The sequence below is a fragment of the Schistocerca serialis genome, chromosome 1 (assembly GCF_023864345.2).
Source record: "Schistocerca serialis cubense isolate TAMUIC-IGC-003099 chromosome 1, iqSchSeri2.2, whole genome shotgun sequence".
NCBI lineage: Eukaryota > Metazoa > Arthropoda > Insecta > Orthoptera > Acrididae > Schistocerca > Schistocerca serialis.
Window position 1 is genome coordinate 522,189,102 of NC_064638.1, and position 19,921 is coordinate 522,209,022.

Genomic DNA, 19,921 nt, shown 5'->3' on the forward strand with positions numbered 1-19,921 from the left:
TTTGACTGTTGTTTTGTCTCTGGCATATAGTAGTGCCCCCAAGTTTCATCTGTGGCCACAAACTTGCAAAAAATTTTGTTGGTTTCTCCTAAACTGGGCCAAACATTGTTCTGATATGTCCATTCTCATGTGTTTTTCATGCAGCATTAAAAATCGTGGCACCCACCTTGCAGATAAGTTTTTCATTTCTAATTCTTTGGTTAAAATGTGGTATACCCTTTCAGATGACATCTGGCAAGTGTGAGCAATTTCACGCTCTTTCAACCTCCATGACCATTTTGTGCACTTTTGAAATGATTTCTAGAGTAGTGACACATCTTGGCCAGCCATTGCATGGATCATCATCTAAGCTCTCCCATTTGAATCATTTGTCCTATGTATTCTGGAAATCGGCATGAATGTCTTTGCTTTCATACCTTTCTTTGTGAAGTACTGAATCACTGTTCAGATCTCACTTTTTCCCATCTTTGCAAATCACTACGCAGGAACAACAGAGTCATGCACCACCACAGCTCTCTTCCAAGAACAGTGATGTGGCACGTGTTTACAGGCAACAGTCCAATGATTATTGTGTCCAGCTGGTGAGTGCTGCGCATGAACTGGAAATGGCTGGCCGTGGTCTGTGTGCCATGTGACCTGCTGCTGTGTGGCGGCAGGTGCCATGGTATAGGCAGTATACCACACTACCATTGTATTTTAGGCTGAATGCTTCTGTGTTCATCTTCTTGGCACTTTTATGATATTTGTCAATTAGCTCTCAGGTTGTTTTACTTATATTATCAGATTGCACTATTGCTTTGCTGTCAATGTGCTCCCTAAGGTTAGCAATTTCAGTCTTAAAAGATTTCTGTGCCTTATTCTACTTACCTCAAAATCTGTAGACTAGAAGATTTGTGAAGTAAAATTAGATTATGTATAGTTTTCTTGAGTCTAATAGGACTTGGTCGGAGCTATAGTCTAGAATTACTTGCAATTTGGCAATGTTTTCCTACCTTCTGAATATTTCTGACAGTGATGCACTAGTCATTTTGCCTCAACAGCATTGAATTTGTCAATTTTTTTGTCATTTTTCTGTTTTTTTGTCAATTTTTGTCATTTTGTGGGTAATAAATAAATAATCACAAATTTTGTCAATTTGTCATCAGGCTCTTTCACCTGGTACACAGGATCCCATTTCTCCTCTGTTAGTTTGTGTTTAAAGATATTAATGGTTGATCTATTCCGAGTTTTTCTTCTTCGGTACAACTTTTAGTATTTTTTTTACAGCTGAATTTGTGTACTTTGTCACCTGAAAAAAGTGGTTAGAATAATGAATATTAAAGCTATTTTAATTTACCTTATTTGCAACATTTCTGTTGATTATAGCATAATCTGTTCTAGTGGAGCATTGTGTCTAACACTCTTAAGTGTCTGAGCTTACTATGTTTAAAATATTGTGCAAGTTTAATACATCCGCGGATTTCAAGTTTGCTATACTGTTTGAATTTACATCTGTGTTAAAGTCACCAAATATAGTGAGGTACTTAACTTGTGAACAATGCAAATTAGCTGTTTCAAGATGCACACACACACAATAAAGAGCTATTAAAATGCCTGATTTTTTGGTTGTTGTTGTTGTTGTTGTTGTTGTTGTTGTCTTCAGTCCAGAGGCTGGTTTGATGCAGCTCTCCATGCTACTCTATCCTACGTGTTTTTCTTCATCTCCAAGTAACTACTGCAACATACATCCTTCTGAACCTGCTTAGTGTAACCAGCTCTTGGTCTCCCTCTATGATTTTTATCCGCCATGCTGCCCTCCAATACTAAATTGGTGATCCCTTGATGCCTCAGAGCATGTCCTACCAACCGATCCCTTCTTCTAGTCAAGTTGTGCCACAAATTCCTCTTCACCCCAATTCTATTCAGTAGCTTCTCATTAGTTACGTGATCTACCCATCTAATCTTCACCATTACACATTTCGAAAGCTTCTGTTCTCTTATTGTCTACATTCTTTATCATCCATGTTTCACTTCCATTCATGGCTACACTCCACACAAATACTTTCAGAAAAATCTTCCTGGCACTTAAATCTGTATGTGATGTTAATAAATTTCTCTTCTTCAGAAAAACTTTCTTTGGCGTTGCCAGTCTTCATTTTATATCTTCTCTACTTCGATCATCATCAGTTATTTTGCTTCCCAAATAGCAAAAATCATTTACTACTTTAAGCGTCTCATTTCCTAATCTAATTCCCTCAGCATCACCTGACCTAATTTGACAACATTCCATTATCCTTGTTTTACTTTTGATGATGTTCATCTTATATTGTACTTTCAAGTTACTATCCATTCCATTCAACTGCTTATCCAGGTCCTTTGCTGTCTCTGACAGAATTACAATGTCATCGGCAAACCTCAAAGTTTTTATTTCTTCTCCATGGATTTTAATTCCCACTCAAAATTTTTGTTTCCTGTACTGATTGCTCAACATACAGATTGAATAACATTGGGGATAGGCTACAATCCTGTCTCACTCCCTTCTCAACCACTGCTTCCCTTTCATGCCCCGTGACTCTTATAACTGCCATCTGATTTCTGTACAAATTGTAAATAGCCTTTCGCTCCCTGTATTTTACACCTGCCACCTTCAGAATTTGAAGGAGAATATTCCAGTCAACATTGTTAAAAGCTTTCTCTAAGTCTACAAATGCTAGAAATGAAGGTTTTCCTTTCCTTAATCTATCTTCTAAGATAATTTGTAGGGTCAGTACTGCCCCACATGTTTCAACATTTCTATGGAATCCAAACTGCTCTTCCCCGAGGTCGGCTTCCACCAGTTTTTCCATTCGTCTGTAAATTCATGTTAGTATTTTGCAGCTGTGACATAGTAAACTGATAGTTCAGTAATTTTCACATCTGTCAACACCTGCTTTCTTTGGGATTGAGGTTTGAGGATATTTCATCTGTCTCATACATCTTGCTCACGAGACGGTAGAGTTTTGTCAGGGCTGACTCTCCCAAGGCTATCAGTAGTTCTAATGGAATGTTGTCTACTTCCAGGGCCTTGTTTCAACTTAGGTCTTTCAGTGCTCTGTCAAATTCTTCACACAATATCATATCTCCTATTTCATCTTCATCTATATTCTCTTCCATTTCCAAGTACATCGCCCCTGTATAGACACACTATATACTTCTTCCACCTTTCTGCTTTCCCTTCTTTGCTTAGAACTGGTTCTCTATCTGGGCTCTTGATATTCATACAAGTGGTTATCTTTTCTCCAAATGCCTCTTTAATTTTCTTGCAGGCAGTATCTATCTTACCCTAGTGATATATGCCTCTACATCCTAACATTTGTCCTCTAGCCATCCCTGCTCAGCCATTTTGCACTTCCTGTCGATCTCATTTTTGAGACTTTTTATTTCTTTTTGTCTGCTTCATTTACTGCATTTTTATATTTTCTCCTTTCATCAATTAAATTCAATATTTCTTCTGTTACCCAAGAATTTCTACTAACCCTCATCTTTTTACCTACTTGATCCTCTACTGTCTTCACTATTTCATCTCTCAAAGTTACCCACTCTTCCACTATATTTCTTCCCACATTCTTGTCATTCGTTCCCTAATGCTCTCTCTGAAACTCTCTACAACCTCTTATTCTTTCAGTTTATCCAGGTACCATGTCCTTAAATTCCAATCTTTTTGCAGTTTCTTCAGTTTTAATCTAGAGTTCATAACCAATAGATTGTGGTCAGAGTCCACATCTGCTCCTGGAAATGTCTTACATTTTAAAACCTGGTTCCTAAATCTCTTTGTTACCATTATATAATCTATCTGAAACCTTCCAGTGTATCCAGGTCTCTTCCACATATACAACCTTCTTTTGTGATTCTTAAACCAAGTGTTAGCTATAATTAAGTTATTCTCTGTGTAAAATTGTACGAGGTGGCTTCCTCTTTCATTGCTTACCCTCATTCCATATTCACCTTCTACTTTCCTTCTCTTCTTTTCCTACTATTGAATTCCAGTTCCCCCTGACTATTAAATTTTCATCTTCCATAACTATCTGAATAATTTCTTTCATCTCATCATACATTTCTTCAATCTCTTCACCATCTGCAGAGCTAGTTGGCATATAAATTTGTACTGCTGTGGTAGGTGTGGGCTTTGTGTCTATCTTGCCTACAATAATGTGTTCACTATGCTGTTTGTAGTAGCTTACCTGCACTCTTATTTTTTTATTCATTATTAAACCTACTCCTTCATTACCCCTAGTTGGCTTTGTAGGTATAACCTTGTATTGACCTGACCAGAAGTCTTGCTCCCTCTGCCTCCAAACTTTTCTAATTCCCACTGTATCTAACTTTAACCTATCCATTTATTATTTTAAATTTTTTAACCTACCTACCTGATTAAGGGATCTGACATTCCATGCTCCGATCCATAGAATGCCAGTTTGTTTTCTCATGATAATGATGTCCTCCTGAGTAGTCCCCACCCAGAGATCTGAATGGGAGACTATTTTACCTCCGGAATATTTTCCCCAAGTGGACACCCATCATTTAACCATACAGTAAAGCTGCATCCCCTTGGGAAAAATTATGGCTGTAGTTCCCCCTTGCTTTCAGCCATTCATAGTACCAGCACAGCAAGGCCGTTTTGGTTAATGCTACAAGGCCAGATCAGTCAATCATCCAGACTGTCGCCCCTGCAACTACTGAAAAGGCTACTGCCCCTCTTCATGAACCACATGTTTGTCTGGCCTCTCAACAGATACCCCTCCATTGTGGTTGCACTATGGTACAGCTATTGGTATTTGCTGAGGCAAGCAAGCCTCCCCACCAGTTCCAAGGTCCATAGTCCATGGGGGGGGGGGGGGGGGGGGGAGGTTGGGGGGTTGGTATTTTTGTAAAATAAAAATGCTGGGAAAGGTGGTGTCAGAAAAGAAACATGTTACCATGTGCTATATTGACATACAGGGTGAGTCGTTTAAGATGTAACACCGCTTTTATTGGGAAACCATATACTTTTTATAACTGTTTTTGATAGCACTTGAGAAGAGAATTACAGTGCTATAGAATTTTGTTAATGTTGATGTTGAAACTTGTAAAAAAATTCGAGAAACGTTCTAGAATGTGAGAGCACGCTGGACGGGATCAGCATTAGCCGTGCAAACACTGCCAAGCTGAGCTCTCATGCTATGCTGTGTCAGAATGTCAACTCATTTGCCTGTTTACTTGTCTGCACTGCAGCCCACTTATTTCTGCTTCAACATTTGTTGTGTGCAGACATGTACACCAATGAGAAGTTGGATATGCTACTTTTATATGTATAATTTTATGCTTGACAAACTTCCCAAATCTAAACTATATAAAATGCAAAGTAATACATGTCCAAGTTTTTATGTAGGACAGACAGAGAGGGTATTTAAGACCCACTTTTGTGAGCACTTGCTCAACAAAGATGGCGAAAATTCATAAAAATCTACTTCTGCAGAACACCTCAAAATGGAGAAATGCACACTTCCTCCCCCATCCTTGCTTAACATGGAAATTATACATATAATTGACAAGGGCTACAAAATGGACCTTTTTGAAGAATTTCAAATGTATAAACATTCTCATCTAAATTCAAAAGATTTGTTGAGTGACCAACTTTCATAAAAAGTCAGACACTATTTTGATTGCTTGTCTCTTATAAAATGTGAAAATTAGCCCATCTGTTTCGTATATTAGAATTATGTGTCACATTTTTCAAATATGTTATACTTAACTCCTTTATATGCCTTTGTTACATTGTTATATCTGCTTTTAGATATGTTCCTTGCTACTAGTGCAACATATATATAGATGTGTTTCAGTTATTGTAAATTGTCAAACAGTGTTTAAAATAATCACACACAATATGTAAATGTCTGAACATACCATTGCATTATACATCTGTGAATAAGGTATTCACTGTCTGCTAAACTAAGTAAGTTGCTGTAATACGCTTTTTATACATTCACATAAATGTATAGCCAAGGTCTAAAGATTTGTAGTATCCCTAATTTTGTAGGATTCTGACAAATTAATTTGTCAAAACCGGCGAAGATGATAAAAATTTATTCGCAACAAATGACTGAAATTTATCCTGAAAAAAGAAAGAACAATTCTTTATATGGTAAATGTAAAAGTAGTACCATAAAAACAGTGTCCGATGCACCAGGCAGTTGCATGAAGTATTTAGATGCTAGTGCAGACAGGCAGCTTGAACGTCAAAGAAAGGACAAGAAAAAAGCCTAACTGACAGAGAACGTGAAGAAGCTGTTCTGGCTGCGACGCTAAAAAATCCACGCAGTGATACAAGACATATTGCAAAGGAATGTGGAATCTGTGAGACGAGTGTCATTAGCATCATGCATTGACAGAATTTCCATCCTTATCATCTGTCGCTCCATCAGGCACTCGATGACTGTGATTTTGAATGGCGAACAGAATTTTGTTGGTTTGCCTTTTAGCAACTGAAATATGATGCTACATTTTTCCAGCATGTGCTCTTTGTTGATGAAGCAATGTTTACTAACCATGCTAATGTAAATTTTCATAACATGCACTACTAGTCAATCCAAAATCTGCTCTGGCTTTGTCAGGTGCAGCATCAGCAGGCATGGAGAGTAAACGTATGGTGCGGTGTCAAAGGTAAATTACATTGTGGGTCCTTACTTCATCTTAGGCATTCTAAATGGACATTTGTACACACACTTTCATTGAACGAAAATACTGAATGAAATTTTGTTTTCAAACAGCCTGCAAAGTCCCCCCATTTGAGTCCTCTTGATTTCTTTCTATGAGGAACGCTCAAAGATGCAGTCTATGATGAAGCCCCAACTATGCCAGACAATGTGTGTCACCGAATCACCAGTGCATGTTGTATTGTATCATTCACTGTAATTACATTGTTCTTTCAAACAGAAATTGAAAATGTGCCTTTCAGTCCATGGCCAGCAGTTTGAATACATGCTTGAATGTAGGATAAAGGAACTTATTTTGAAGACAAAGTTTATATCATGTATTTTGGATGGTTACCAAACCATTGTTAGTAAAATGTTTATTTCATTTACATGTGTACAAAATTGCATTGCAGTGTCAAATAAGTCGACAGTGTTTATTACATGTGGCTGGTAACACTGTAATTATGCACTTGTGTTCAGCATGAAATGACATTTCGGTAAGAGGAATATTTATTTTGTGGTGTACAGGTGATCACCAAAGTATTCTTAATAGAATGTTTAGTACAATGAATGTTTCCCATATGATATAATTTAGAGCAGTGTAGCCAGAGACAGTTGTCCAACAGCATGTATTTTACCATGTACAGGAAAAGATAAGTCAAATCTCATCTCTAGCATTTAGATATTTAATACCATAGTTGCTTTTCGCAGATATAGGATCTGTTTATTTTTAAGAATGAACAGTTGATTTACCTGTTTTAGGTCATATACATCTGGGAGGATACTCAAATGTGAAATAGTTTTCCTAAGCTCTTTGTGATACACTTGACTCTAGACTTTGTTGTATTTCTATATACAACATTTGTAAGTGAATGACGTCTAGGTCATAAGTTGGTTCAAAGGGGAATAAAGTTTTATCCTCGTACCACAGGCCTACCTTACGGTATACAACTATGCAGCCTGGTCCGAGATGCTGGTTTCTGCCACCATGCTCTCACATTCTACAACATTTCTCAATTTTTTTGTAACAAAATTTCAAAATCAACATTAACAAACACCATATCACTGCAATTGTCTTCTCAAGAATATCGAATGCAGTTAAAAAAAAGTTTATGATTCCATTAAAAAATACTTATTTCAGTATCTCAGTTGATACCTGCACTAAAAGCATTTACCAAACAAAAATATATGTGCCCCTTGATGCTCTAACATTTGCCAAAAAATGCGTTTTGATATGTGTAACTGTTAATGAAATAAAAGGAATGTTACGTCTTCCGTGACTCACCCGTATATTGTGTGTTGTTCATTACCTCTCCACCTACCAGGAACTGCTGCAGAATTCAGTCCTAATTACAGTAAACTTTTGTCTTGTTTGAAAATAACATAGATGTATAAATATGCTAATGTGCATGTTTGGTATTTCTTCAGATACTTCACCTCTGTTCTCTTCACGTTCTTCATTCTGTCCTCGCAGTAAATTTCTGAACCAGTTGGATGATATTAAGTTCATTTTAAATCACAACATATACATATATTTCATATGCATTAATACTTAAAAAATGGTTTTTAAGTGTAATGTCCATTTCAGAGTTGCAAGGAATATGAAACATTCACCAGATGGGCAGAGGCAACAAGGCACCATTCGGATGTTACTTAAGAATTGCTTGTCACTGCTTCCAAAGGAGAAGTATCCACAGGTATATTTAGTTTCTAGTACAGTGTTATCACTGAAAAATATTGGAATCTTTTCATTTACTCTTAAAGTTTAAAGGACATATATCAAGGCAAATATGTGTGTATTGAAATATGGGTAACCTTTTTCTAAGTAGTTAAGTTAAACATGATATCAGATGAGGGATTGTATAACAGATAACAGAAGAAGGGATACCTGTATCATGTTTTTAGAAGCAGACTGTGATGGAGATGTGAGCTAATGGAAATTCAGTTGCAAGAGTTACTGTGCCCTAGTTTTCTTCAATTTGTTATATGTTTAGTCAGATTTGACACTAACTTCTTTGTATATACAGTTAAAAAAGGGGAAGTTTTGCGGTGCGGTCGCAAAACACAGACACTAAACTTATTACAGTGAACAGAGACGTCAATGAACGAACGGACAGATCATAACTTTGCGAAAATAAAGAAAGTAAAATTTTCAGTCGAGGGAAGACTTGAACCAAGGACCTCTCATTCCGCAGCTACTCACGCTAACCACGGGACCACGGCGTTCCTGAACTCACTTTTTCCTTGATGTTGCCTATGTTGTGCATGGACTACTCAGTTTATATATTTTACTAATTTTTTTCATAGTTCCACACAACTTCTTCCTGTTTTCTCGATTGATCTGTGTTCAGTTTTTCAAGGCCTATCCACTGCGCCAACTTATAACTAAATCTGAGGGGGGTGCGATGGGGAGGTTCCCTTGTAAGAGAGATCATCGATACCTGACACCCACTGCTTCTGATTTTCACAAAAAATTTTCTACTTGTTACTTTCTGCGTGGCAATAGTCAATGGAGAATGTAATTTGAGGGGAAGAAATGGAAATTTTTTACAAATGTAAATGCTGCAAGTGAAGTTTGTCATTTGGATTGCCTTACTTCAGACAAAAATAATAATAATAATTCAGTAGACATCAGAAAGATCGTGGGAGGCGCACATCGGCACGGCGCGTCACGGACAGTAGTTGCTGCAAGTAAAGTCCCGTCCACCAGAGGGCACGCGAGAATTCGGCTGCACCCTCTGCCGGCGGAACAACAACAACTCAGGCAGCACGGGCCGTGCCCAGTCAGTTCTACATCGGGCATGCCTAGCAGACAGTTCCCGGTCTACCCTATGTGAAGTGCGACGGACTACATGAATCGTGTTAATACAAGTAATAACAGTAGTAACAATAATAATAATAATAATAATAATAATGACAATACATCATTGTCATATTTCCCCATATGTCACAGAAGGGATGTATTTCTATTGGAAAAAAATAATAGCTACTCATGACTTATGGGAAAACAGAAAATCAGCTTAAGCTGTTGTGGTCCAAACAATGATTTTTAAATATGTAAAACACTTTCTGACAGCTTATACAAGATTTATTTTTAGTGAAACTCTGATATTATTTAAAAAAGAAAAAAAGAAGGAACGTCCTGAGTTTTGATAGATATTGGATGTTCATTTAACATATGTCACATCATTGTTCAGAAGATCATTCAAATCAGATTATGTAAAGTGACAACCTGTAGTAAGGGTGTACCTCATGGAAGTACAGAGCAAAAAGCTATAAATTTAATTGAAACATTGTCATTACATTGGTTAACTTTATTTACATTGTCAGATTAGCATCTGTAGGCAACAGTTACTCTAGTCACACTAATGTTAATTAAAAATGTACATGTTCAGCAATTAAGATCCCTGGAAAGTATCAATGAGACTTCTTAACAGCACCTCTGTTTTTAACCCACCATGACAAACTATATTCTGTTAACTTCATATCTTTCTCATTAAAGTAATAGATTTTGCCTAATGATGTTGATTTAGGTACACCAACAGCACATAAAATGTTTTCCAAAGGCATAAAACAAAGGCATAAAACAAGGGCCTTCCTTCTCAGGCCAAGATAATGACACTGCTGTTCCAAGTGGGTGGAGAAAAAGTAGTCCATTGTCTCCTCCTTCATTACAGACATTTCTGATGAAGGCAAAGTACCACCTGCTACAAAAGAATTTTGTTGAGGATGAGTGCATGTCCATTGTGGGGCATTTTCATTGAATGACAAAATCAAGGAAGGCTTTTTAGGAGAATTTACTCTTCTAAACTCTAAAGAATCACAAGAAAGTGGTTTATAATGGTGAACATTCCTAGTACCAGGGCCGGCCGCGGTGGTCTAGCGGTTCTGGCGCTGCAGTCCGGAACCGCGGGACTGCTACGGTCGCAGGTTCGAATCCTGCCTCGGGCATGGGTGTGTGTGATGTCCTTAGGTTAGTTAGGTTTAAGTAGCTCTAACTTCTAGGGGACTTATGACCTAAGATGTTGAGTCCCATAGTGCTCAGAGCCATTTGAACCATTTTTTCCTAGTACCAGGTATTGTGCGAGTTGTTGAAAATCTCTTCTCAAGGTTCTTGCGTAGGAAATCTACATTAACTTTCTCTAAGAAGTGAAAAAAAAAAACATTTTTCAATATTAGTTTTGCAGAAATTGTAAACTCCATTTCTTTTTGGACAGAATTTACCTAATCCTACATCATGTTCCATATCATCACTTATAAAGCAATGGTTCACTGTTTTCAATTTACTTTCTTCATTTACCACATAACACACACAGGATGGATTGTACAGCTGCTTCTTGTCCAGTGGTAACTCTGACTTTCATTCTGAATTACAAACTATAGTTTTCAGCAAAGTCCATTAACAGAATTGCTTTTTCCAGGGTTAGTTTTTTTTCTCAATGATTCTGACTGACACTTAGATATAAATGAGTGTGGTTTAAGTGCTTGTAATTTTGTTAACAACAAGTGTATGTATTCATCAACGGTCGCAGACTGCTTTACCAGTTCTGCTCAATGATCTGTGTTTATCCACTAGCTGAACTCAATTTCATCATCAGCATCTTTGTAAGCTAATTTCTGTTTTAATAATTCTGACAGTTTGTCATTACTGGGACAATTATTACAGTGATTAGGCATGCAATTGTAATTTTCAGATTCACATACAAGAAATTTTATAAGTTCTTTGTATGTTTCTTCAATGTGTTTTGTATCCAAAAGCAGTTTTGGAAACCACACACACACACACACACACACACACACACACACACACACACACACACACAGATTCTGAAGAGTGCGGCAGCACCAGCTGAAATACACAACTTTGATCTTAGCGAACAAAATTTAGAAAGACCAATGTTAATGTTTGGATTCTCCCATTTAAAACAAGAGTACAGTTCTCTTAACCTGCAAATGATGAGTCTTTTTTTGCACATTCTTCTGATTGCTTGCTTTGTCTTTTGCTCCTCGTGAGATTTGAGTATTCGTCATTTTGGTAGAAATCAGTGGCAATCTATACCACTTCATCAGCAATAACATAATAACATTCCCCCTTTTTGGTTTAGGAACTGATAAAATACCCATTTCTGTTTTCCGTTTCCTTGGTTATCGAACCACGTACTCACTAACATTGAATTCTGACATTATATTTTCTTTTGACCGAGAGGGTGAGGCTAAAGCTGAAATTTGAATTTTTTCAGGTACTCTTACATTAGCCACTTTTTCTTTCATTAACAATATCATGGCATCACAATCTTTGGTTTTTCTTAACAATTTCAGCATCAGATTTTTCTTCTCTGTGGTCAGAGTCTTCAGTATTGCAGTCTAATGCCCAGCACACTTTTCTTTCCAAAACAGTCTTCATTTTTTCTAGCCACTTTTTGCCATATGAAGCCTTGCTGTGATTTGGAATGGAGTGAGCACCTTAAGTTGTGTAAAATTTTAGTTGCATCCTCAGTACTTTGGCTTTTTAGTATTGATTAATGAAATGTCACCTCCGAGTCATCTACATCTTTTTCATTTCTTTCACTGATGTTCTGTTCACAAACCTTACCGCATGTTGTGCACGATTTTTGGCCTGGTTTTACATAGATTCTTTTAGAACTTAATGTTTCAGACAAAGACAATGAAATTGACCGCAAAGATTTTTTCTGTTTTTTTGAAAGGATCACAAGAAGTTTTTTGATGACTTTCATAACCTTTTAAGCAATAGTATCTGTAATGTCCACATATAGTAGCACTTTTTGATCTTGTTGAAAGCTTATCAGGTGTAAAAGTATGAAACTGGAATTTGGTTGCAATAATTACATGTCTGTTGTTTGAAACTGATAAACAATATTTTATTCAAAATAATCTCCATTGCTATTTATACATTCCTCCCACCCCTCTGGCAGGCTATGAATGCCACACCAAAAAATCAGTTCGTCTTTTAAAATGAAACAGTCAGCGACCCATTTTTGTACATTTTCATGTGAACTGAAGCGTTGTTCAGCGAGAGCATGCCCCAGTGATGCAAATAGGTGATAATCAGATGGAGCCAAGTCTGGAGAATAAGGCGCATACCCTAGTATTTCCCAACTGAACGCCTTGATCGTTTCCCTGACCCATTGTGCTTTGTGTGATGGGGCTTTATCCTGGTGCAATATGACTTTATATATCTATATTCCGGTCATTCTCCAGGTAATGCTTGATTTAATTCAATCATTTGCTGTTGGTAGCGATCAGTGTTAACATTTCACCAGGCTTAAGCAGCTCATAATAGATGACACCTTTCTGATCCCACCAAACACAGAGCATTGTCTTCTTTCCAAAGCGATTTGGTCTTGCAGTGGATGTCAGTGGTTTGCCTGGATTCACCCATGATTTATGACACATAGGATTCTCAAATTATATCCATTTTTCATCACCTGTCACTATTCAGTAGAGAAACGACTTTCTTTTGTATCTGGTGATCAGCATTTCGTAAGTGGTCTTTTGATTTGCTCGTTGTCTTTCATTCAGTTTGTGCGGAACCCAATTCCCACTTTCTTCACCTTTCTCTTAGCTTTCAAATGAAGAAAAATGGCTTTCTGCATCACATCAAGTTGTTCTGCAAGTTCCTGTTGAGGGTTAGTATCATCTTCATCCAATAAGGCCTGCAATTTGTTGTCTTCAAACTTTTTCGGTGGTTTCCTGTGCTCGTCATTTCTCACGTCAAAATCACCACTTTTGAATTTTTTGTGCCACTTAAAACGCTGCGTTTTCACAAGAGCGTGTTCGTAGCTGATGCAATTCTGCAGCAGTTTTCTTCAAATGATAACAGAAAACCAATGCTGTGCACAGATTGTAGTTCATAGGCACAACACTCAACATGTTTATGGGTTTGAAACAGATACCGATGTATGGAACTTGGCAAGACATTCGTCATCCATTACAGGAAGCATATGGCACTGCAGATGCGGGCCCTACACTGATGGCTAGCCCCATCTATAGGGAAATTCTGGTTTCATACTTCTACACCTGGTATATTGGATCGCAGCAATATCAAATCTCATTGGTCTTCTCTCAGCTCTTCTACTTTTTGTAGAGTTTTTACTAAGGCACAGGCTGTTGAATGATACGGTGTTTTCAGTAATTTTTCAACAGTGCATGAATTCACATTTTCCACTGCAATTAAATGATCACTAATTCAATTCAAACATACTTTATACAAGTGGAATGATAGGGCCACATCACAAACACACATGACTTGTCTCACAGAAAGACAAAGAGCAACCAAGGCCAAATAGACTAATAGTTGCATGCCAGTTATTCTAAACAATGAATTTCAGCAATTTTTACAAAGTTTTCATGCCTAGAAAGGTTTCAAACATGCTACTGCTGTCTAAGAATGCTTTTTATCACTGAGCAGGTGATTGGCTGAACAGATAAAACATATATATTATAGTCTTCAAAAAATTACTGAATTAGTCAAATGAAAGGAAATAAATTTTCACACTTAAGGGGATACGGAATCACCTATCCCCGCAATGTTAATATATGCCTACTATAGGGAACATTTTCTCACAAACTACTGGAGACAGAGAGGTAAAAATTTTACTGTATGTGCATTCATATGTTACAACAATACTGAAACAACAGTTTATTGTCAAAGTATTTTCTTACAGAGATATTGTACATTTATTTTTAAGTAAATTTTTTCCATCGCTTTTTACTAGACTATCACCCCTAAGTCTTTTGTAAATCAAGTAATTAAAAAATCGTTGTTTCAGTATGTAATAGGGACCTATGTCACTACGTCATAAAAATTTCAGACTTCTAGGTTGACCAGTACCTGAGATAATGTTCCTAGATGAAGTAAAAAGTAAACTTACGGGAAACGGAGAAAGAAGATTAAAACATTCCTGATCCGTAGCTAATACCCCCTTCACAGTCTTCATAATCATCTTCAAGTCTTCTTTTGGCACCCCTCTGCACCTGTCTTGCTTTTTTCACTAATGTCTTGATTATATTATCAGCATGCCTTAGTCTGTGCTGATCTAAAAAGAACATAGCACGTACCGTACGGGAACCAACACACATACCCAACTTTTGAAGGACCTGGCATTTAGTTATATTTCCAAGATTGAAGGTTGCCACAGCATCATACACACCAAAATGTAGTGTATTAATTCCGACAAACACTGTTTTTGGGAGACGATGCCATATCACACTATTCAAGCACTCGTTGGGGTTCTGCGTTTTTCCGTGAAGACATTTCATCAGAAGACTTCTGTCAGCCAGATCTCTGAAAATGGGCTTTATTTCTGCCATGATGGCTGATGGTAGACTGTGGTGGTGAATGTATTTCTCTCCTGTTGTTAGTCCCCTATTGTATTTACACCAGCTGTTTTCACCTTTGGGGCACAAACCATGTTGTGGATGCTCATCCGTGGATGCGGTGTGGAAATATAAAGCCCATATAGCTCTCCTCATTTCTTCAAGATTGCCTGTATTTTGCCTGATTGCAAGACCATAGCAGTTCTGAATGTGGTCTATTATGGAATCAGTCAATCTTCCTCTGCCATCCAAGGTTTTCCCATCATCTAGTTTTTTCCCTTTCATAACTGATTTTAACCTTCTCAGCCTGGCACCCATTCTCTTCTGCACATGTCCTATACATTCAAGTTTGCTTATATTTACACTGTTCCCATATGGTTTGCTTTCCAAAACTTCTTTGAATGCTTTAGAGTCACCATCTCCCAGATATTTGACATAGCGAACATTATACCACTGTGAAGAGCGATGAAAAATTTTCTTCACCCCAGCCACCACTACTACCATAATAATTAGCAATACAGTCATCACTGTGTTCATTTTTCAGCCTGCCTGTGCACCTACTGTATTTAGACATTATTGCAACATCAATAACCTTGCCAGTATCAACACTAGTTGCTGTTACAACACCATTGTTGGAGGTGTGGCCCCTTTTCTGCCACGTGCCATCAAACGCCACTGTGAGGTCACGACTGCCGTCATTTTCTTCCACTGCTTCTTCCACAGCAACCTGCATTGACTTCTGTGCTACATCTTCAACTGCAGATCCTAGTACATAATTGTAAGCTTCAAACTTTGAAGGTGCACTTGGAAGATTTAGAACACCACATAGCATATCACCAGCTGCTTTGCCCTTACCAATTGCTCGCAATCCATAAACTAACCTAATATTTACACTATAAAGTTCAGTTTTCTTGTATCCATTATTTACAGTTACTGAAACCGAACTTGGAAACTTACAGCTGTATTTATAAACACTGCATATTAAATTAAACTGGGCAGCCAGGCCAACATGGGATTCTACTTTCAGAGAAACGTTTCCATGACATTTTTTGCAGCACAAACTGTTTTCAAGAGCTTCACACAATATATTCGTATCAATGAGTTCAAAAACTTCATTCCCTCTATCAAGTAAATTATATTTCTCTTCCAAATCTCTTAGTTTTTTATGAGAAGCACTGTTTTCATTTGGTGTAAGTTCGTTCGGCAAATCAGTAATAAGTGGATCCACATTTTCCAACAGTGATGATGATGAACTGCTTTGCTTTGCTAATGAATCATTATTTCTTTTCTTTTGCCAGTTCACACGCTTTTTAAATACTTTTGCTTTAGCTCTAGGCATTTTCACTGCGAAAAATGAAGCACTAAATACGAAATAACTCAACAACAACTACTTTCTTATATCACACTGTTTACAAAACAGTCCCGCCACAAAGTCAAAAAGTAACTTGAGGAAACCAGAGAGAAACATTTTCGGGCAACTAGTGTATAAATAGTCGCTGGAAACCGGGATATTTGAATTCATGTCACTTTAAAGGTACTGCCAAAAAGTTCATGGTCAGCCACGAGAGACGTGTATAACTAAAGCGCAATACCCGATCTCACAAATATATAAAAATAAAATAGTTATAATTGTAGTAGAGCTATGTATGATACGTCATTTTAAAGAGGAAACATGGCAGAATATAATACGCCAATAAAAAAAAATTCGATTTTTTAACCCAAAATCCGATTCCGTATCCCCTTAAAGTTACCTTGCCTGCCTAGAATGAGTTATACTTAAATATGCTAATTTGATACCCTTGATTCTGTGGCAGTGAGACAGTGAGTGGATGAAATTACTTAAAAAAGGATCCTTTTCTATTACAGCAAAAAATATTTTGATTTCAGATGCGTGTCAATTAGCAGAAGACGCATTAAAATTTTTATTTTATTAGGAAGCTTGCAATCTAGGGGATTATTTAAGACCAAAATCCAGGTTCCCAGCATGTTGGAGAAATGTGATATAGGCATTTTTCTACATCCTCGCATTTTTTCTGAAATTGAAAATTGATATACCTTAATATTTTTTAAACATATTCTTTGTAACTGTATTGCTTAAATAATTACATGTCTGTTAAGTATGTGCTTCTCTTAACTTATGAAAAAAAAATCCAAATCAAAAGTTTCATAAACACCCGAGTTGTGGGCATTTATGTAGATAAGTACCATTTTGCATTGACATTTTTGCAGAGCCCAGTTATCAAAATATCACAACATTTAAAATTCGATATAAAATAAAGTTGTAGTCTGAGACCAAAAAGATTTTTCAGAAGTTCCTATGTTATAGGTATAAGCAAATGTGAATAGTTTTGTGAAAATCTGAGGTAGAGGGTTACAATTCCTTGAATTATTGCATGTTTTGATGTGGAATGACCATTTTATAACTGTCAAGTCACATTACTGCGACCACCTAAATAACCACCTTTTGCAGTGCGGGCCACTGCAAAATGTACAGGAAGAGAGTCAGGGAGTTTCTGGATGTTACCAACAGGGATATGAAGCCCTGTCAACTCCAGTGCCATGACTACCTGCACTAGATTTCTCATTTGAGGATCCACCACATGAAGTGTGATCTAGGTGGCCCTAGAGATTCTCGATTGGGTGTAAGTTCAGAGAGTGTTGTGGCCAGGAGAGTATCAGTAACTCATCCTGGTGGTCTTCGAATCACACACAGACACTATATGCTGTGTGACACATTTCATTGTGACCTCATGCTGAGAAGAAACAAACTGCATGTAGTGTTGGAAATGGTCCCCAAGGTTCGGTGCAATTTGTGTTGACCCACAATACCTTCTAGAATGGCAAGATCACCCAGGGATTGTTGCTGGGTGTTTGCTTTCAGACCTTGCACACTGCTTTCAGACAATTCATGCCATATATGCCAAGGACCATCTGTACGACGAAACAGAACATGATTTCATTGTTATCACTCAGTGTATGTCCACTTGTGGTACTGACCAACAAATTCCAGCCTTTATCACCAGTGAACAGCAGTCAGCATGGGTACATGAACCAGGGCCGTATTGCAGAAGCCCATACGCAGCAACATTCACTGAACAGTCATTGAGGAGACAATGTTGTTAACCCTATGGTTCATCTCAGCTGTCAGTTGCACATCTGTTCGCCCATACACATCTCCACAGCTATCGTTCACCCCTGTCATCTATGGCCTGTGGTGCACCACAGTTGCCTCAGCACTAGTTTTGGGCAGCGCCGTTTTGCTATGCACGTCATACTTTAACCACGACGGTACCTGAACAGTTTACAAACTGAGTCATTTCGGAAATGCTTCCACCCTTGGCCCAAAAGACAATGATCATGTCCTTTTGGATGCTAATAAATTACACCATTTTTTCATTATATATCCTCCACTGCTACTGCTGCCACCTGCCATCTGTGAGTGGTTATTACACATGGACGTCGAACGTAGGTTGTGCTCACATTTATGTGACTGGACAGTGTATGCTACAATAAGACCATGTAGTTATTAATTCTCTATTAGCCTTTGTTCCCAAGATTGCATTCTTTCTTTGGTTACCTTATGGTAAAAGAAAGGTGGTAGAAGAAACTTCATTAAAAGGAAAATTACAAGAGGCAGGTTGGCTAGTCATTACTTACCTTGGGGATGTGAAATTCCAATTCACTCATGTAAAAGTACAGAAAACAATCCCAGTCGGTGGAATTGTTAGTTCATACTTCAGGAAGGGGAGAAGAATGGATTGGGGCAGTTCAGAAAGGAGGGACAGACTACTCTGTCCTCATGTTGAGGAGGACATTCTTGTTGTCCTCACACAGGTAGGTATGTCTGAGTGTGCAGTCTGAGTGACCTGTCTGTCTTATCTAACATTCCCGAACTTCACCTCTTTCATTTTTGATGAGGAAACTAACACTTCAGAAAGTTAAGAAACTTAATGTGTAATATGCCAAGTTTTCTACTGGACTAACTAGAAGAAAAACATTGTTCTGTATTGAAATCAGTTTTTTTAATCACAAATATAGTGCTTTGCAAAATAAAATATTTATTTTGGCTTTCCAAAGCCACAGTTTTTTTTCCTGATTCAACCATCTTTTGTGCATCATATCTATAGTACATTTTATGATCAGCTTGCACAGTAAAATTTATTTTCTAGAGAATTAATTTATTTTTCTATTATACATTCAAAAACAGAGCAGTTGTGTGAAGGCTTTCAGCTAGGAAAGCTGTGATTACGGGTTTTTGTTCACATCAGGTGCACGTTTCAGATAGTGACATCGGCACATTACATGCTCTCCGACCTGTACATTCCTGCCGACATAGATCCGGCAGCTCCTGGTCTGAGTGAACACCTTGCTGATGAACGGACTTGCGACTCCGAAGATGATGAGGAAGACAGAGATCAAGATGCAGAGAATGGTGAAGATAGAAGTGAAACTCATAACAGTGGCAGTCGCAGTGTAGCCGTGAAGTCTCTGTGCCTCACTACTGGCAGGAGAACAGGGAATGATGAGGGTGGTGGAGAGAGAGATGGAACATCGAAGTACAGTCCTCCCCCTCAATCTTTGCCAGGAGGGCTAGAAGAGCGCTGCAAATTTGCTCTTGTACATGTCGCAGCAGGCCTTGAATGCTTACCATTTTTTAATTGTGCAAGACAGACAAAAGAGAAGTCTCAAGAGCAGTCAGCTCAGGATGAACAGCTATCAGGAAAAGACTATCAGGTAATTATAAATATATGTACTCAAATGGTATGCCATTCATAGAATAACATACAACTGAATAATATTTAAGCATAGTTCCTTTCTTTAATGTATCACAGGTACATTCTATAGCCCCATAGACCAATGAGATCACTCTGGGTATGGAACATGTCAAGACTATA

The 19,921-nt window shown here is 37.7% G+C and overlaps 1 protein-coding gene across 1 annotated transcript in view; it reads left to right on the forward strand.

Annotated features, from left to right (window-relative positions):
- Positions 1-19,921, forward strand: part of LOC126474463 (erythroid differentiation-related factor 1) — a 233,225-nt gene that overhangs the window by 81,310 nt on the left and 131,994 nt on the right. The window contains exons 9-10 of the mRNA XM_050101939.1: positions 8,278-8,386; positions 19,308-19,760. Of these exons, the coding sequence (XP_049957896.1) occupies positions 8,278-8,386; positions 19,308-19,760 (562 nt within the window). The remainder of the gene's footprint in view (positions 1-8,277; positions 8,387-19,307; positions 19,761-19,921) is intronic.